The following is a 16804-nucleotide window of genomic DNA, read 5'->3' as shown; positions in this document are numbered from 1 at the left end:
AATGTTATGATGTGCCAAGTACTCATCCAGATACTTTTTAAAGGATGTGAGGCATCCCACCTCCACCACCCTCCCAGGCAGCGCATTCCAGGCCGTCACCACCCTCTGAATAAAAAAGCTTTTCCTCAAATCCCCCCTAAACCTCCCACTCCTCACTTTCAACTTGTGTCTCCTCATAACTGACCCTTCAACTAAGAGGAACAGCTGCTCCCTATCCACCCTGTCCATGCCTCTCATAATCTTGTACACCTCGATCAGCCTTCTCTGCTCCAGAGAAAACAACTCAAGCCTATCCAACCTCTCTTCATAACTTAAATGTTCCATCCCAGGCAGCATCCTGGTGAATCTCCTCTGCGCCCCCTCTAGTGCGTTCAGGTCCTTCCGATAATGTGGCGACCAGAACTGCACACAGTACTCCAGCTGTGGCCTCGCCAAAGTTCTATACAACTCCATCATGACCTCGGGCGGCACGGTAGCACAGTGGTTAGCACTGCTGCTTCACAGCTCCAGGGACCTGGATTTGAATCCTGGCTCGGGTCGCTGTCTGTGTGGAGTTTGAACATTCTCCCAGTATCTGCGTGGATTTCCTCCGGGTGCTCCGGTTTCCTCCCACAGTCCAAAGATGTGCGGGCTAGGTTGATTGGCCATTCTAAATTGCCCCTTAGTGTCCCAGGATGCATAGGTTAGAGGGGTTAGTGAGTAAATATGTAGGGATATGTGGATAGGGCCTGGGTGGGATTGTGGTTGGTGCATTCGATGGGCCGAATGGCCTCTTTCTGCACTGTAGGATTCTATGATTCTCTGCTTTTGTAATCTATACCCCGATTGATAAAGGCGAGTGTGCCATATGCCTTTTTCACCACCCTATTAACCTGCCTTTCCACCTTCAGAGATCCATGGACAAACGCGCCAAGGTCCCTTTGTTCTTTAGAACTTCCCAGTGTCAGACCTTTCATAGTATACTTCCTTGTCAAATTACTCCTTCCAAAGAGCATCACCTCACACTTTTCAGGGTTAAATTCCATCTGCCACTTATCCACCCATTTGACCATCTCGTCTATATCTTCCTGTAACCCAAGACACTCAAGCTCACTGTTAACCACCCGGCCAATCTCTGTGTCATCGGCAAACTTACTGACCCCACCCCCCCCAACATTGTCATTTATGTCATTTATATGAATAACGAGCAATAGGGGGCCCAGCACGGACCCCTGTGGTACGTCACTGGCCTCCAGTCACGAAAGCAGCAGTCTGTCACCACTCTCTATCTCCTACCGCTAAGCCAATTCTGAATCCACCCTGTCAGATCATCGTGTATCCCATGTCCATAGGCCTTCTTAATAAGTCTCCCATGTGGGACTTTGTCAAAGGCTTTGCTGAATTTCATGTAAACTACATCAACCGCACTACCCTCATCCACACACTTGGTTACTTGCTCAAAAAATTCAATCAAATTTGTTAGGTATGACCTCCCTCTGACAAAACCATGCTGAATATCCCTGATCAAACCTAGCCTCTCCAAATGGAGATAGATTCTCTCCTTCAGAATGTTGCAATGTTGAGGATTTGGAGAGTGAGACTGACCTCCCGATGGTTCTGGTGAGCAAACCACACCAGACACCTGTTGGAAGTGGTGCCGACTAATGGAGGAGCAGATTGGATCAGGAGATAGATGAGGTGTGAAGGGAACAGGGAGGTGTTTTCAGATTGCTGAGGTAACTCTGTGATCCCACTTCAAACTCAATTCTCTCCCAGATGTGTCAACCTGGTTAGTACTTTGGGTGCTTTAGGGACAAAGTGTGAACTGAGAGGGAGTTTCTTGTTGATCTTGTTCCTCCTATTCTGTGCAAAGAGACAGAAGCAGGTTCTTCATTTTGAGTCTCAGTGAATGCGATGGCAGCCCTGTCATTGCACACTGTCCTGTACAGTGATGTTGAAGTTGATTGTGTGCCTATCTAAGGCTGAAAGTTATTCAGGCCAATGCCACGCAAGAGGGACACTATAGTGCCAACCTTGACCCACCTGCCTCTTCGAGCTTTGATATCTATCTCTTCCTCTACACCAGCCCGATCAATGATTCATACTCCCTGCAATGATCTTTTGTGCATCTCCACCCCTATAAAGCTGAGCTCATCCAAACTCTGTTGCCCCTTTGCCAACTCCTGATAACACCCATTACCCATCAGTCTGCAGAGAAGCCAAACGTGTACCAATAATTAAAAGCAGGAGTGTAGCTTTGTGAACCCTATGGAATGCAGTCACAGGTGAAGAGATTGAACCATCAGGAGGTAAACAGTTGTTGAGGCAGACCAGGTTGGAACAACTTTTGATAGTCTCTAGATCCTAGAAAATGAAGAGATGAAATCCCTCATGAGTGAGGCAGAGTTTAAAGGAGATTTTGTCATTCACAGTGGTTACTGACGTCTGGCTGGGTAGCTGAGAAATTCAGTTGATTTGTCTTGGTGGCAACTGTCATTTTCTGCACAGTGTGGTGTCTTGGACTACAGTTTGCCTGTTAATTCATATTTATCTCATATAAATTCTGAATGTTAGAATTTGACAAGGAAGTATTGAATGAATGGTAGGAGACTAGGAGGTTCTATGGAACAAAGGGACCTTGGCCTGTTTGTCCACAGGTCTCTGAACGCGGAAGGGCATAGAGTCACAGAGGTTTGCAGCATGGAAACAGGCCCTTCGGCCCAACTTGTCCATGCCGCCCTTTTTTTTAAAAAACCCCTAAACTAATCCCGATTGCCCGCATTTGGCCCATATCCCTCTATACCCATTTTACCCATGTAACTGTCTAAATGCTTTTTAAAAGACAAAATTGTACCCGCCTCTACTACTACCTCTGGCAGCTTGTTCCAGACACTCACCACCCTCTGTGTGAAAAAATTGCCCCTCTGGACACTTTTGTATCTCTCCCCTCTCACCTTAAACCTATGCCCTCTAGTTTTAGACTCCCCTACCTTTGGGAAAAGATATTGACTATCTAGCTGATCTGTGCCCCTCATTATTTTATAGACCTCTATAGGATCACCCCTCAGCCTTCTACGCTGCATGCTAATAGGGTGGTGAAAAAGTCAAATGGGACACTTGTCTTTATCAATTGAGGCATAGGTTACAAAAGCAGGGGAGTCATGTTGGAGGTGTATAGAACTTTGGTGAGGCCACAGCTGGAGTGCAGTGTGCAGTTCTGGTCGCTACATTGTTGGAAGGATGTGATTGCACTGGAGGGGGTGCAGAGGAGATTCACCAGGATGCTGCCTGGGATGGAGCATTTAAGTTATGAAGAGAGGTTGGGTAGGCTTGGGTTATTTTCGTTGGAGCAGAGAAGACTGAGGGGCGACCTGATCGAGATGTACAAAATTATGAGGGACATGGACAGAGTGGATAAGGAGCAGCTATTCCCCTTAGTTGAAGGGTCAGTCGCGAGAGGACACAAGTTCAAGGTGAGGGGCAGGAGGTTTAGGGGGGATGTGAGGATAAACATTTTTATCCAGAGGGTGGTGATGGTCTGGAATGCGCTGACTGGGAGGGTGGTGGAGGCGGGATGCCTCACATCCTTTAAAAAGTACCTGGATGAGTACTTGGCACATCATAACATTCAGGGCTATGGGCCAAGTGCTGGCAGATGGGATTAGGTGGGAGTTCAGGTGTTTCTAATCTGTCCGTGTGTATTCGATGGGCCGAAGGGCCTCTTCTGCGCTGTGTGATTCCGTGACATTGTAGATGGTTTTACTTTGCTGATTTTCTATCGGAAAGTTTATTTTGTTTTCTAAAAACCGTGAAATTTGGTTGCTTTATTCACCTGGGGACAAAAAATTACCAGTCTGTAACTGGACGGTAGTAAGCTTTATTATTTATGCAAATAGGACTATATTGATAATTTAAAGTTTATTTATTTGTCACAAGTAGGCTTATATTAACACTGCAATGAAGTTACTGTGAAAATCCCCCAGTTGCCACACTGTTCGGATACACTGAGGGAGAATTTAGCACGGCTAATGCACCAGATGGAGCATGTGGAAGCTATCAGGTTGGGTAACCTCACATACTGGACTTCACATAAAGGACTTTGTGTGAGTCTAGAAATTGCTTTCAAACTTTCTGTTTTCCACACTAGTTTAAACTAAATTGCTATAGTAACCTTTCATTCCCTTCTTCATTGTGTCTTTCCAGCACTTATCCTTCAAATTTATATCAATTATTGATTCCTTGGGGTCTGTTTAGGCCAACATTTTGGACATACTGTTCAAAGTGTTTCGCTGTAAGTTCATGTCAATTCCTGGCCGTTGAAGAGGCTTTTAAAGTGAAGCTTTTATTAAACTCAGTGCCACTAATTGGCATTTTTTTAAAAGCTTCAAACCTCAAATAAATATTTAATTTACTAGGAATGAGACTACATCAGTGAAACTAGGAGAAGCCTCCTATAGGATTTATTTTTCAAATCGTTCAGTTATTTAAGATTGGGTTTGACACGAGTCGTACGCGAGGCACTGAAGCTGTGATGGTTCCATTATTTTGTCATGAGGTCCATCTTCAGGGGAGAAACGAGCTCACAAATCTTAGTGATATATTTGATGTTATTTCTAGACATCTGTCGCCATAGTTTGTGTGCCGTAATCTTATTTTGTTGAAGGAAATTAGCAGCCTATTTATAGTATTCATGAGGTACAACATTGGATATAAATCTGGGCGATAAAGGATGTTCCCTGAGGTCAGGCAGCGTCTAAGAGCAAAATGTTTCACGGTGACCCAGAGTTCATCAGGCCATGACCTGAATGAATGAATCTCACCCATACCGCCCTCCCTGCTGGTAATCGTTAAAAATACGGGAATTCCTTTGGGAAAGCAGATCTGACACTCTTGTAAAGAAGATACAGTAAGAAATAGAAAGGGTGTAGAGGAGATTCACCAGGATGTTGCCTGGGCTGCAGCGTTTCAGCTATGAGAGGCTGCTTAGGCTGGGGTTGTTTCCCTTAGAGCAGAGTGGGGGGGATGCTGATTGAGATGCACAAAATTATGAGGGACATAGATAGGAAGAAACTTTTCCCTGTGGGAGAGGGGTCAATAACCAGGAGGCGGAGATTTAAGGAAAGGGGCAGGAGATTTAGAAAGGATTTGAGGGAAAAATGTTTCCACCCAGAGGGTGGTGAGAATCTGGAACTCACTGCCTGAAAGAGTGATAGAGGTGGGAATCCTCACAGCATTTAAGAAGTATTTAGATGAATCCTTGAGCCCTAGCACACAGCATACAAGGCTACGGATCAAGTGCTGGAAAATGGAATTAGAATAAAAGCAAATTTCTGCGCATGTTGGAATCTGAAACCAAAAGAGAAAATGCTGGAAAATCTCAGCAGGTCTGGCAGCATCTGCGAGGAGAGAAAAGAGCTGACGTTTCAAGTCCAGATGACCCTTTGTTAAAGCTTTGACAAAGGGGAATGGAATTAGAATGCATAGGAGCTTGATGGGTGGCAGAGATATGATGGGCCAAAGGGCCTCTTTCTGTGCTGCAAAACTCTGTGGCCAGAATGCTACGGCTGTTCACGCTGGCAGGATTTTCCTGTCCCGCTGCAGTGAAGGGCGATCTGACTGGATGGAAAATTCTCCAGCTTTGCTGCAGCGGAGCGTGGTGTGAACGGGTGGTAAGATCGCGCCGTGTGACTCTAACTAGTATTTATTTAGCGCCGTTCATGACCTCAGAATGTTGTAGGAAATGTAGTTGAAAGCTAGAGTGAGATGTGGAAGAGTTTCCCTCACTGGAGACGCGAGTGGACGAGCGATATTTAAAGGGAATCATTATTGTCGAGTTATGTTTAACAGTAACAAATGATTGGCTTATCCTAATGTTTTAGTTTGATTTGAGAGAGAAACATTGGCTGTGACACCAGGAGAATTCCTGCTCCTTTTCACTTAGTGATGTGGGATCTTTAATATCCGTAGACAAGGCCCCGGTTTAACATGGCGAGATCTTCAATAATGCAGATCCCCCTCGGTAATGATGGTGTCCACGTTTGAACCCACAATCTCCTTGACTCAGCTGCGATTGCTGGCCAAGGGGCAAGTAGACACAATCATAGAAAGGTTACAGCATGGAAGGAGGCCATTCAGCCCACTGTGTTTGTGCTTGCTCTCTGCAGCTTCCTTAATCCCATTCTGCTGTCATTCCCCATTACCCCGCTCCCAGTCCTTCTCCCATTCTGTTTTGCAAGGCCTGATTGCAAGTTCCTCTGCGACACTCGTTCTTAGCTGGAGTGTTCTGTACCCTCTCCAGATTCAGTTTTGTTAAAGGTGGTGACATTTGTCTCTCTAAATGAAGGAGATCGATGAGTGCGTTTGTTGATTCAACACAGCAATACTGAGAGTGTGATTGTGCTAACAGCAGCGAGGGCTTTGTGGATCAGGTGGCAATTGGTGATAGTCTCGTGTTATTCATCACAGAGATAGTTAACTTACATTGAAACAGTGTCAGTCACAGAGGGCTGGCAGCACAGACTGGGGTCGATAATGTAGAGAGAGCACAGATATCGATGGATAGGTGGCGTCACGGGCAGTGCAGTGTGAAATTAACTTTAGAAAAAACAGGCACTCAGGAGAGAGAATGAAAATAGTGGAACCTTGGCCTTAAAGAACAACTTGAACATTCTTACAAAAAGCAAAACTTCCTGAGGGAAAAACTTCATCGACCATGAAACCTCTCAACTTACAGCTCACTCACACTTAGCTCACACTTGCCCGCCTCGCACTCGCCCGCCTCGCACTCGCCCGCCTCGCACTCGCCCGCCTCGCGCTCGCCCGCCTCGCGCTCGCCCGCCTCGCGCTCGCCCGCCTCGCGCTCGCCCGCCTCGCGCTCGCCCGCTTCGCGCTCGCCCGCTTCGCGCTCGCCCGCCTCGCGCTCGCCCGCCTCGCGCTCGCCCGCCTCGCGCTCGCCCGCCTCGCGCTCGCCCGCCTCGTGCTCGCGCTCGCCCGCCTCGCGCTCGCCCTCGCCCGCCTCGCCCTCGCCCGCCTCGCCCTCGCCCGCCTCGCCCTCGCCCGCCTCGCCCTCGCCCGCCTCGCCCTCGCCCGCCTCGCCCTCGCCCGCCTCGCCCTCGCCCGCCTCGCCCTCGCCCGCCTCGCCCTCGCCCGCCTCGCCCTCGCCCGCCTCGCCCTCGCCCGCCTCGCCCTCGCCCGCCTCGCCCTCGCCCGCCTCGCCCTCGCCCGCCTCGCCCTCGCCCGCCTCGCCCTCGCCCGCCTCGCCCTCGCCCGCCTCGCCCTCGCCCGCCTCGCCCTCGCCCGCCTCGCCCTCGCCCGCCTCGCCCGCCTCGCCCTCGCCCGCCTCGCCCTCGCCCGCCTCGCCCTCGCCCGCCTCGCCCTCGCCCGCCTCGCCCTCGCCCGCCTCGCCCTCGCCCGCCTCGCCCTCGCCCGCACTCGCCCGCCTCTCACTCGCCCGCCTCGCACTCGCCCGCCTCGCACTCGCCCGCCTTGCACCCTCAGAGGTGGGGTGGGATGGTGAGGGGAGTGCAGAGGTGGGGTGGCAGAGTGGATGGGGGATTGGTGAGGGTGGAGAGGGGTGGGGAGCGGGTGAAGAGGGGTGGGGGAGGGGAGCGGGTGGGGTGGGGTTGGGCGGGGAGGAGGGTGTGTTCCAGAGACACCACCTACAAAGCACCTCCAGCTGGAGCCTCACTCGGCAGTGAGGGGCGCAGCCACAGGACACCGAGTGGGTGGGTTTCCCTCTCTGCAATAAAAACTGAACAGAATAGATGAAGGTTTGGTGGGAGTTAAGAAAGAGTTAGAGTTAGGGTTAGAGTTAGGGTTAGGTGTTAGGTGCTGGGGTTAGGGTTAAGGGTTAGGGTTAGGATTTAGGGTTAGGTTTTAGGTTTAGGATTAAGGTTGGGTTTAAGGTTAGGATTAGGGTTAAGGGTTTGGGTTAGGTTTAGGATTAGGGTTGGGTTTGGGGTTACGGTTAGGTGTTAGGGTTAGGTTAGGGTTAGTTTTAGGGTTAGGGGTTAGGGTTGGGTTAGGGTTAGGTGCAATAGGGTTGGGGTTAGGGTTGGGTTAGGATTAGGTGCAATAGGGTTGGGGTTAGGGTTGGGTTAGGATTAGGTGCGTTACGGCTTGGGCTGGGGTTAGTGTTAGGGTTGGGTTAGGATTAGGTGCGTTAGGGCTAGGGTTAGGTTAGGGGTTAGGGTTTAGGGTTTGGGTTGGGTTTAGGGTTGGGTGCAATAGGGTTAAGGTTAGGTGTTGCTCTCAGTCACTCCAGGGCAATCCTGGAGGTTTGGCAACTCTGACTCTGGGGCATGATGGGGAGAACTGAGTATCCGTTAATGATCTTTATTAAAACATATTAATCTCTATTAAAAGAATAAGTGGATGAAGGTTATTGGGAATAACCATTGACAAGCGTTTATTCAATTTGATTGCTGCAGCTGCCTTGTGGCTGCGTTCACAATCTGAGACATTTCCTTGGAGATTTTCATTGCTGTGTCTCTCCCAGGGGGGTGGAGGGGGACAGAGTGCATTCACACAGTCGTTTAGCTGGAAGCTGAAGTCTCTTCATCACAGGCCCTGCACTAACACAGATCAGCTGCTCCCAGTTACTGGGGAATGTGCCGGAAACATCCATCCATCTGGAACACCTGGTCCCACTGGTGAAGCTGGTCTTCCTAATGCTGGTTCCTCAACACTGGAAACAGGACAAGGCCATTCAGCCCCTCCAGCCTGTTCTGTCTTTCGGTCCTGCCTGGATTCTATCTTAACTCCATCTACTCACCTCGATTCTGTGACCTCGAATATGTTCAAACACAGATCGACCTCAGCGAATAATGAACTGTCTCCACAATCCTGCTGTCATTACAGACGCAGCTGTGGGGGTGAGGGATGCAGGGGTGGGGAAGTGTGGGCCCACTCTGCCTACACCATGTCTAAGAAAGGGCTCACCCCTATGAGTCCCATTCCCACTCTCTGATAAATTATTATTTTTATAAATACTTCACCACTTCCTATTTTGGAAAACTATTACCGATTCTGTTTCCATTTCTGTTTCTGGTGGGACGTGCCTGGGCCGCGTGCGATTAACGATCTGAATTACACACCTCCTGTATTTGTCTCCAGGTATTTGGTCTTCCTTCAGATAAAAAGAGATTTGTATCACGGGCGTCTCCTCTGCAAGACCTCTGACGCAGCGCTGCTCGCAGCTTACATCCTGCAAGGTAACTGTCCATTAATAAGACTTTATTTCTGTCTCCCTTTGTTCCCTACAGCAGCAACTTGCATTTATATAGCACCTTTTCAAGTTGTAAAACACCCCAAAGTGCCTCACGGGAGTGATTAACAAACCCAGTTTGATACCAAACCGTGCAAAAAGATACTAGGACAGGTAACCAAAGGTTTGATCAAAGAGGTAGAATTTAAAGGAGGTGGTGGAGAGGTTCAGGGAGGGAACTCCAGAGCTTTGGGCCCAGGCGGCCGCCACTGGTGGAGTGGTGAAAATTGGAGATGCTCAAGGGGCCAGTGTCAGAGATCTCAGAACATTGTAGGGTGGGGAGAGGCCATTGAAAGATCGGGAAACAAGGATAAGACTTTAAAAATAGAGGAGTAACTGGGCACGGAAGCAGTGCAGGTCAGCAAACACAGACTTAACGGAGGAATGGGACCCAGTGTTAGTTAGGATAAGGGCAGGTTTGATCGTGCTCAGGTTTATAGCGGCTGAAAGATGAAAGATTGATCAGGACAGCAATGGAATAGTTTGAGTCTGGAATTAACATCAGCAGATGAGCTGAGGAGTTGGGGGTTCGGGGGGAGTTGGGGAGGGGGGGGCGGTGCAGAGATGGGTGATGTTACGGGGGTGAATGTCGGTAGTCTGTGTGATTGAAGGATATGAACACACAACTATCTCTCTGATCCTTGGTGGGAATGTTACCCCGAATCAAAGCTCAGAGATAGATTGAGAATATGGATAACTGCAAGACATTTTTAATAATTAATGACGGAACCTTGTAGCCAAAGAGGAAGCATCCTGGATATTGAGGGTCAGTGTGCCAGGATGTCTCAAGCTCATTAAGGCCTCAAAAAAACACATTTAATGAAGTTATAGCCTCATTGAACGCTCCTGCAGCTCAGGGTCTTTATAAAGGAATGTTTCCTGTCCTCTAGGACAATGGGTCATTCTTTCTGATGCCAATGAAACATGGATTTTATTGAGTTTAATTTCAGTTTTCCTGATGGGATTATAAACTCTTTGATTATGGCGGCCGGTGGTTTGAAGTGATTGAATGGCATATTCAGACATTGCCGTTTGATGTGATAAGGCTCTTTGTAAATACAAGCCCTTCTTTCTTTCCTTTTTTCCCGTTGAATTCCAATGCCAGCCCGTCTTCCGGAGCTGATGCAATTCTTACACGGCAGAGGAATCCTGAAAGTTCTGAGGAAAAGCGACAAAAGGCAAATGAGGGGTCTGAGGCTCCTTCCATTGAGTGTTCATGTTGACCATCACGGGCAGAATTCTCCGATCTCGTCCGCGCCTGTCCCGCTGCGAGAATGGAGAATTTGGTGTTCCAGCCAAAACTCCATTCACGTTCAGCGGCACCGGACAATCCCGGCACCAAGGACAGGGCCCACCTGTTCAGTGGGCTCCCAGTGCTGCCACCTGTTGTCCACTGGGGTCAGTTACAACCCTTGGCTGCAACGAATGAATCCACTGTTCCCAGCCAGGACAGGGATAATTGGATAATTCCTCATCTCCAGTAGAACCAGTAGACACTTTGGTGAAGTAAAGCTTTCCATAAATCCAAGATCGTCACCAATAAATCCAACTGGGAATTCAGGAGAAACCTCTCTACACAGATAGTGGAATTCACTACCACTGGGAGTAGTTGAATCAAATAGCGTAGATCAAAATAAATGTATGCAGGAGAAAGGAACATAGAACATAGAACAATACAGCACAGAACAGGCCCTTCGGCCCACGATGTTGTGCCGAGCTTTATCTGAAACCAAGATCAAGCGATCCCACTCCCTATCATCCTGGTGTGTTCCATGTGCCTATCCAATAACCGCTTAAATGTTCCTAAAGTGTCTGACTCCACTATCACTGCAGGCAGTCCATTCCACACCCCAACCACTCTCTGCGTAAAGAACCTACCTCTGATATCCTTCCTGTATCTCCCACCACGAACCCTATAGTTATGTCCCCTTGTAATAGCTCCATCCACCCGAGAAATAGTCTTTGAACGTTCACTCTATCTATCCCCTTCATCATTTTATAAACCTCTATTAAGTCTCCCCTCAACCTCCTCCGCTCCAGAGAGAACAGCCCTAGCTCCCTCAACCTTTCCTGATAAGACCTACCCTCCAAACCAGGCAGCATCCTGGTAAATCTCCTTTGCACTCTTTCCAATGCTTCCACTTCCTTCTTATAGTGAGGTGACCAGAACTGCACACACTATTCCAAATGTGGTCTCACCAAGGTCCTGTACAGTTGCAGCATAACCCCACGGCTCTTAAACTCCAACCCCCTGTTAATAAAAGCTAACACACCATAGGCCTCCTTCACAGGTCTCTCCACTTGAGTGGCAATCTTCAGAGATCTGTGGATATGGACCCCAAGATCTCTCTGTTCCTCCACAGTCTTCAGAACCCTACCTTCGACCCTGTAATCCACATTTAAATTAGTCCTACCAAAATGAATCACCTCACATTTATCAAGGTTAAACTCCATCTGCCATTTTTCAGCCCAGCTTTGCATCCTATCTATGTCTCTTTGCAGTCTACAACAGCCCTCCGCCTCATCCACTACTCCACCAATCTTGGTGTCATCAGCAAATTTACTGATCCGCCCTTCAGCCCCCTCCTCTGGGTCATTAATAAAAATCACAAATAGCAGAGGACCAAGCACTGATCCCTGTGGCACTCCGCTAGCAACCTGCCGCCAGTCCGAAAATTTTCCATCCACCACCACCCTCTGTCTTCGATCAGATATGATGTGGAGATGCCGGCGTTGGACTGGGGTAAGCACAGTAAGAAGTCTCACAACACCAGGTTAAAGTCCAACAGGTTTATTTGGTAGCAAATACCATAAGCTTTCGGAGCAATGTTCCTTCATAGGAGCATTGCTCCGAAAGCTTATGGTATTTGCTACCAAATAAACCTGTTGGACTTTAACCTGGTGTTGTGAGACTTCTTACTTCGATCAGATAGCCAGTTACCTATCCAATCGGCCAATTTTCCCTCTATCCCACACCTCCTCACTTTCATCATAAGCCGACCATAAGGAATAGGAAGATATTCTGAAAGAGTGAGGTGAAGAAAGGTGGGAAGGGCTAAAAACAGGGTATGAAACGGGAACCCTTCAGCTTCCTGTTGGGAGGGAGGTTAATCTTAGTTTACACGATCTTAACACTTAGGGAGTTGAGCAGGTGATTCCACCGACAACACTCCAATTTATACTCCACTTTATGGTGTCAGATTAGCTGAATTTTTGATGGATGTTTTTCACTCTTTACAAACCTTGTTCTCTCTCTGCTTCTTTCGTTTATCCTTGTCTCTGCATTTTCTCTTCCTCTCATCATTCCTTATCCCCTGCACACTCCCATAAGACGATTTTCTCTCTCTCTTTCACTCCCTTTCTGTATCTATCTCTGTGTCTCTGACTTTCCGTAACTCTCTCATTATGTTCTCTCTGTTTCTCCTCCCTCTCTCTCATTCTGCCTCTGTATCTGATTCTTTCCCTTGCTCTTTCTTTCTGCCTACCTCTCTTTCTGTCTCTCTTTTACAATCTTTCTCTCTGTCTCATTCGCTTTCTCAGCCTGTGTGTTAGTCAGTCACTCTCTCTCGCTCTCTGCCTGTCTCCCTTTCTGTTTCTCTGTCTCATTCTCTCTTATTGCCTGTGTGCTATTCTCTCTCTCATTCTCTCTCTCTCTCTCCCTCCCTCTCTCACTCTGTTCTTCCTGGCTCACTCCCAGATGAGCCCAGAGTAATTCAGTCTGAAGTAACCGATAACGCAGTATTGCACAAGGCAAATGTTAATGTTTCTCGGAGCTTGGGAAAAGGTCCCATTTTTGAAACTATTTTGTTTATTTGAAGATGTTCTCAATTCTAGCTGAAATCGGTGACTATGATGCAGGAAAGCACCCTGAAGGATACAGCTCCAAGTTCCAGTTCTTTCCGAAACATTCTGAGAAGCTGGAAAGGAAAATCGCTGAGATCCACAAAACTGAACTTAGGTACAGTAAGTGAATTAGCCTTCTGGGAATTGTGGAGAAAATGCATTGAGAGAGTGTCAGGGGATGGTGTGAGTGAGAAACAGAGAGTACAGGAGAGATAGTGAGGACTTGTATTTATATAGCGCCTTTCACACCCTGAGGATATCCCAGTGTGCTTTGAGGTCACGGAAGAACTTTCTAAAGTGTAGCCAATGTTGTAATGTAGCAAAGTTTAGCCAGCTTACACACAGCAAGATCCCACAAGCAGCACTGAGATAAATCGCCAGATAAAAGCAAGTTACTGCGGATGCTGGAATCTGAAACCAAAAGAGAACATGCTGGAAAATCTCAGCGGGTCTGGCAGCATCTGTAAGGAGAGAAAAGAGCTGACGTTTCGAGTCCAGATGACATTTTGTCAAAGCTTTGACAGCCTTACAGATGCTGCCAGACCTGCTGAGATTTTCCAGCATTTTCTCTTGAAATCGCCAGATATCCTGTTCTAAGTGATATTGGGTGAGGGATAAATATTAGCCAGGGTATCGGAGAAAACTTCACAACCCTTCCAGAGGTTTACAGGATCTTTCATGTCCATTTGTGAGGGCAGATGGAGCCTCGTTTCAACACCTCAAACCAGCGCCTCTGACAGTGCAGCATTCCCTCACGGAGGAGTTACTGATTATTACTCACCTTTGAGACTCAGACTTGAGACCTGGAGGCGAGATTCCTGGATGGGATCCCTGTGTGAACGACAGCTTTGGGTGAAGGGAGTCTCAGTGAGTTGTCAATAAGTGTGATTATGGAGCTTAGAGTTTCACCAGCCTGAGCTTTGGTTTATTTTGCGGATAATTGGAGCAACTCCTGATTTAGAAAATAGACCAGAAATATTCAGCAATGGAGTCTCAGGGCGCGATCTTCCTGGCCGTTCACGCCGCGGTCCCGCTGCAGTGAATTCGGACAATTCGGCGTCCAGCCAAGTCTCCGTTCGCTGCAGCGGGATGGGAAAATCCCGCCGGCGAGAACGGTGGTAAGATTCTGGCCAAAGAATCTGAAGATGTTGCTGGGAGACAGTTAGGCTTCTTAATAGGAAGGAACGCAAGATCTGGAGGAGGCCATTCTGCCCCTCAAACCTGTTCTGTCATTCAATTAGCTTGTGCATCACTTTATCTTAACTCCATTTTCCCCACTTGGGTTCCTATCTCTGAATACTCGCTCTTCACAACATTCCATCAATCTTAGTTTTGACATGTTCAGTAGAACCCCAGCCTTGAACAGCTTTTAGGGTGTCAGTGTGTGTGTGTGTGTGTGTGGGGGGGGGTAGTGGGTGTGTGGGTGGGTGTGTGGCGGGTGTGTGTGTCTCGATGTGTAGGGGTGTGTATGTGTGTGTCTGTAGCGGGGGTGGATATTAGAGAATGTTACCCCTCCACTATCGGCTATTAAACTCAGTTATGAATCATATTTAGCAGCAGCAGCGATGGGAGTTGTTTTCCAATTTCTGAGCCACTTGGATCTTTCCAATTGGGAATGGTTTCAGGAAGAATTCTGAATTTGAAGAGCCAATAAATTAAAAATCGGACAGGAAAAGGGATTAAATCATTCCAATTCAGATCAATTGAGAACTGTGGGTGGGTGAAGGAATCTTCACACGTTTGCTGATGTTGTGAACAAGGTTGCGTTTGTCCGGTTTCTAATTCCATCTTCCTCGTCTCTCTGAATCTTTCCGTTTATTTTCTTTCTTCTTTTTTTGTGATAAGAAAAGTAACGTCAGGAACAAGGATGTCAGGATGTGGGAATGTGGTTCAGGGGATTGGGACTAAGCTCAGGAATGGCAATGAATAAAGCACAAACTCCTCGAGCTCTGTAACCTTCGCTCGCGATACCAACGTGGAAATGTCCCAAAGCAGTGACCAGTTCCGGTTTCAGAGCTCCACTGGGGACGCAGGTTTAAGGATCTCTGATTAAAGCCTTTCTTAAACTTTATTTATTAGTCACAAATAAGGCTTACATTAACGCTGCAATGAAGTTACTGTGAAATTCCCCTAGTTGCCACACTCTGCCACCTGTTTGGGTCACTGCACCCTAACCTGCGCGTCTTTCAGACTGTGGGAGGAAACCGGAGCACCCGGAGGAAACCCACGCAGACATGAGGATAATGTGCAAACTCCACACAGACAGTGGCCCGAGCCGGGAATCGAACCCGGATCCCTGGCGCTGTGAGGCAGCAGTGCTAACCCACTGTGCCACCGTGCCGCCCATCCGAATTCTTTACCCAAATCACAGAAACGGCAACTCAGAAAGATAGATAGAACTAGCCAATCAGGCCCTCTCGCCCGCCTTCTCTTTCCCCCACAGCCATGTAAAGTTTTCCTTTCCAAGTCTTTATCCTTTCTACATTCCCAGTGAATCTGCTTCCACCGCCCTTTCACACAGTGGACTGAAGATCACGACAACTCACTGTGAAGGGTGGGAGGAGCCATGTATGGAGCTAGCATGGATCTTTTGGGCTGAATGGCCTGTTTCTGTACAGTAAGTGCTATTTAATTCTCAGGCTGTGGTGGAGTGATGCTATTCCTGGTAGCAATTCACGTACACAGATTCCAGATCAGATTGTGATGCCCAACACAGTTGAATAGCCTGCCAACATTTAACATTTGGATTTGTGCCTCTCGAAGGATTGGATAAAAGGCTGCCTGAATCGGTGACTCAAAGCTCAGCAACAGAGACAGGGCCTCACAGGGGCACAGTGGTTAGCACTGCTGCCTCACAGCGCCAGGGACCTGGCTTCAATTCCGGCCTCGGGTGACTGATTGTGTGGAGTTTGCACGTTTTCCCCATGTCTGCGTGAGTTTCCTCCGGGTGCTCCGGTTTCCTCCCACAGTCCAAAGATGTGCGGGTTAGGTGGATTGGCCATGCTAAATTACCCCTTAGTGTCCTAAGATATATAGGTTAGGGGATTTAGGGGGGCAAATACATGGAGCTACGGGGGAGTGGGCTTGGGTCGGAAAATCGGTGCAGACTCGATGGGCTGAATGGTCTCCTTCTGCTCTGTAAGGATTCTATGATTCTATGAAAACTCAGTTGCTCTGGAGTGAATTGGTGACATGGTAAAGCCACGTTGGCTAAACCCTTCATCCTGCCAGCTGTGGTTCAGTGGATAGAACCTTCGACTCAGATTGTGGGTTCAAGTCCAGTTCCAGACACTTGAGTACAAGGTCTAGGCTGACAGTCCCTGAGTATTGAGGGAATGCTGCGTTGTCGGAGATGCTGACTTTTGGCCCCATTTGTCCTCTCAGGTGGACGGAAATGATCCTCTGGCCACTATTGTGTCGGGGAGTTCTCCCGGGTGTTCTGGTCATATTTATTTCCCCACCTAACATCACAAAAACACATTTTATCCTGCCATTACCACGTCGTTGTTGTGGGAGCTTGCTGTGCACCTACATTGCCACACTGACTGCCCTTTGAAAGTACCTCATTGGCTGGAAAGCACTTTGAGGTATCCTGAGATTGTGAAAGCTGCTACAGAAATGCAAGCCCTTTCTTTTCATTTTTAACTCTGGGACAGAGGCTGTGGGATAGAGTCAGAGCGCAGGGCTGAGGGGCAGCTGCTTTGTCCGATTAAATTA

At 48.2% G+C, this 16804-nt stretch overlaps 1 protein-coding gene across 1 annotated transcript in view; it reads left to right on the top strand.

Moving 5' to 3' along the window:
- The window catches only part of frmd5a (FERM domain containing 5a), a 258483-nt gene that overhangs the window by 180666 nt on the left and 61013 nt on the right, over positions 1-16804 (top strand). Inside the window, exons 5-9 of the mRNA XM_078241189.1 lie at positions 9094-9191; positions 13079-13207; positions 13280-13302; positions 14049-14088; positions 15520-15539. Coding sequence (XP_078097315.1) covers positions 9094-9191; positions 13079-13207; positions 13280-13302; positions 14049-14088; positions 15520-15539 — 310 coding nt within the window. The remainder of the gene's footprint in view (positions 1-9093; positions 9192-13078; positions 13208-13279; positions 13303-14048; positions 14089-15519; positions 15540-16804) is intronic.

The sequence above is a fragment of the Mustelus asterias genome, chromosome 24, assembly GCF_964213995.1.
Source record: "Mustelus asterias chromosome 24, sMusAst1.hap1.1, whole genome shotgun sequence".
Taxonomy (NCBI): Eukaryota; Metazoa; Chordata; class Chondrichthyes; order Carcharhiniformes; family Triakidae; genus Mustelus; species Mustelus asterias.
The sequence above is the reverse complement of the archived record's forward strand: the minus strand, read 5'-3'. Positions and strand labels throughout refer to the sequence as shown.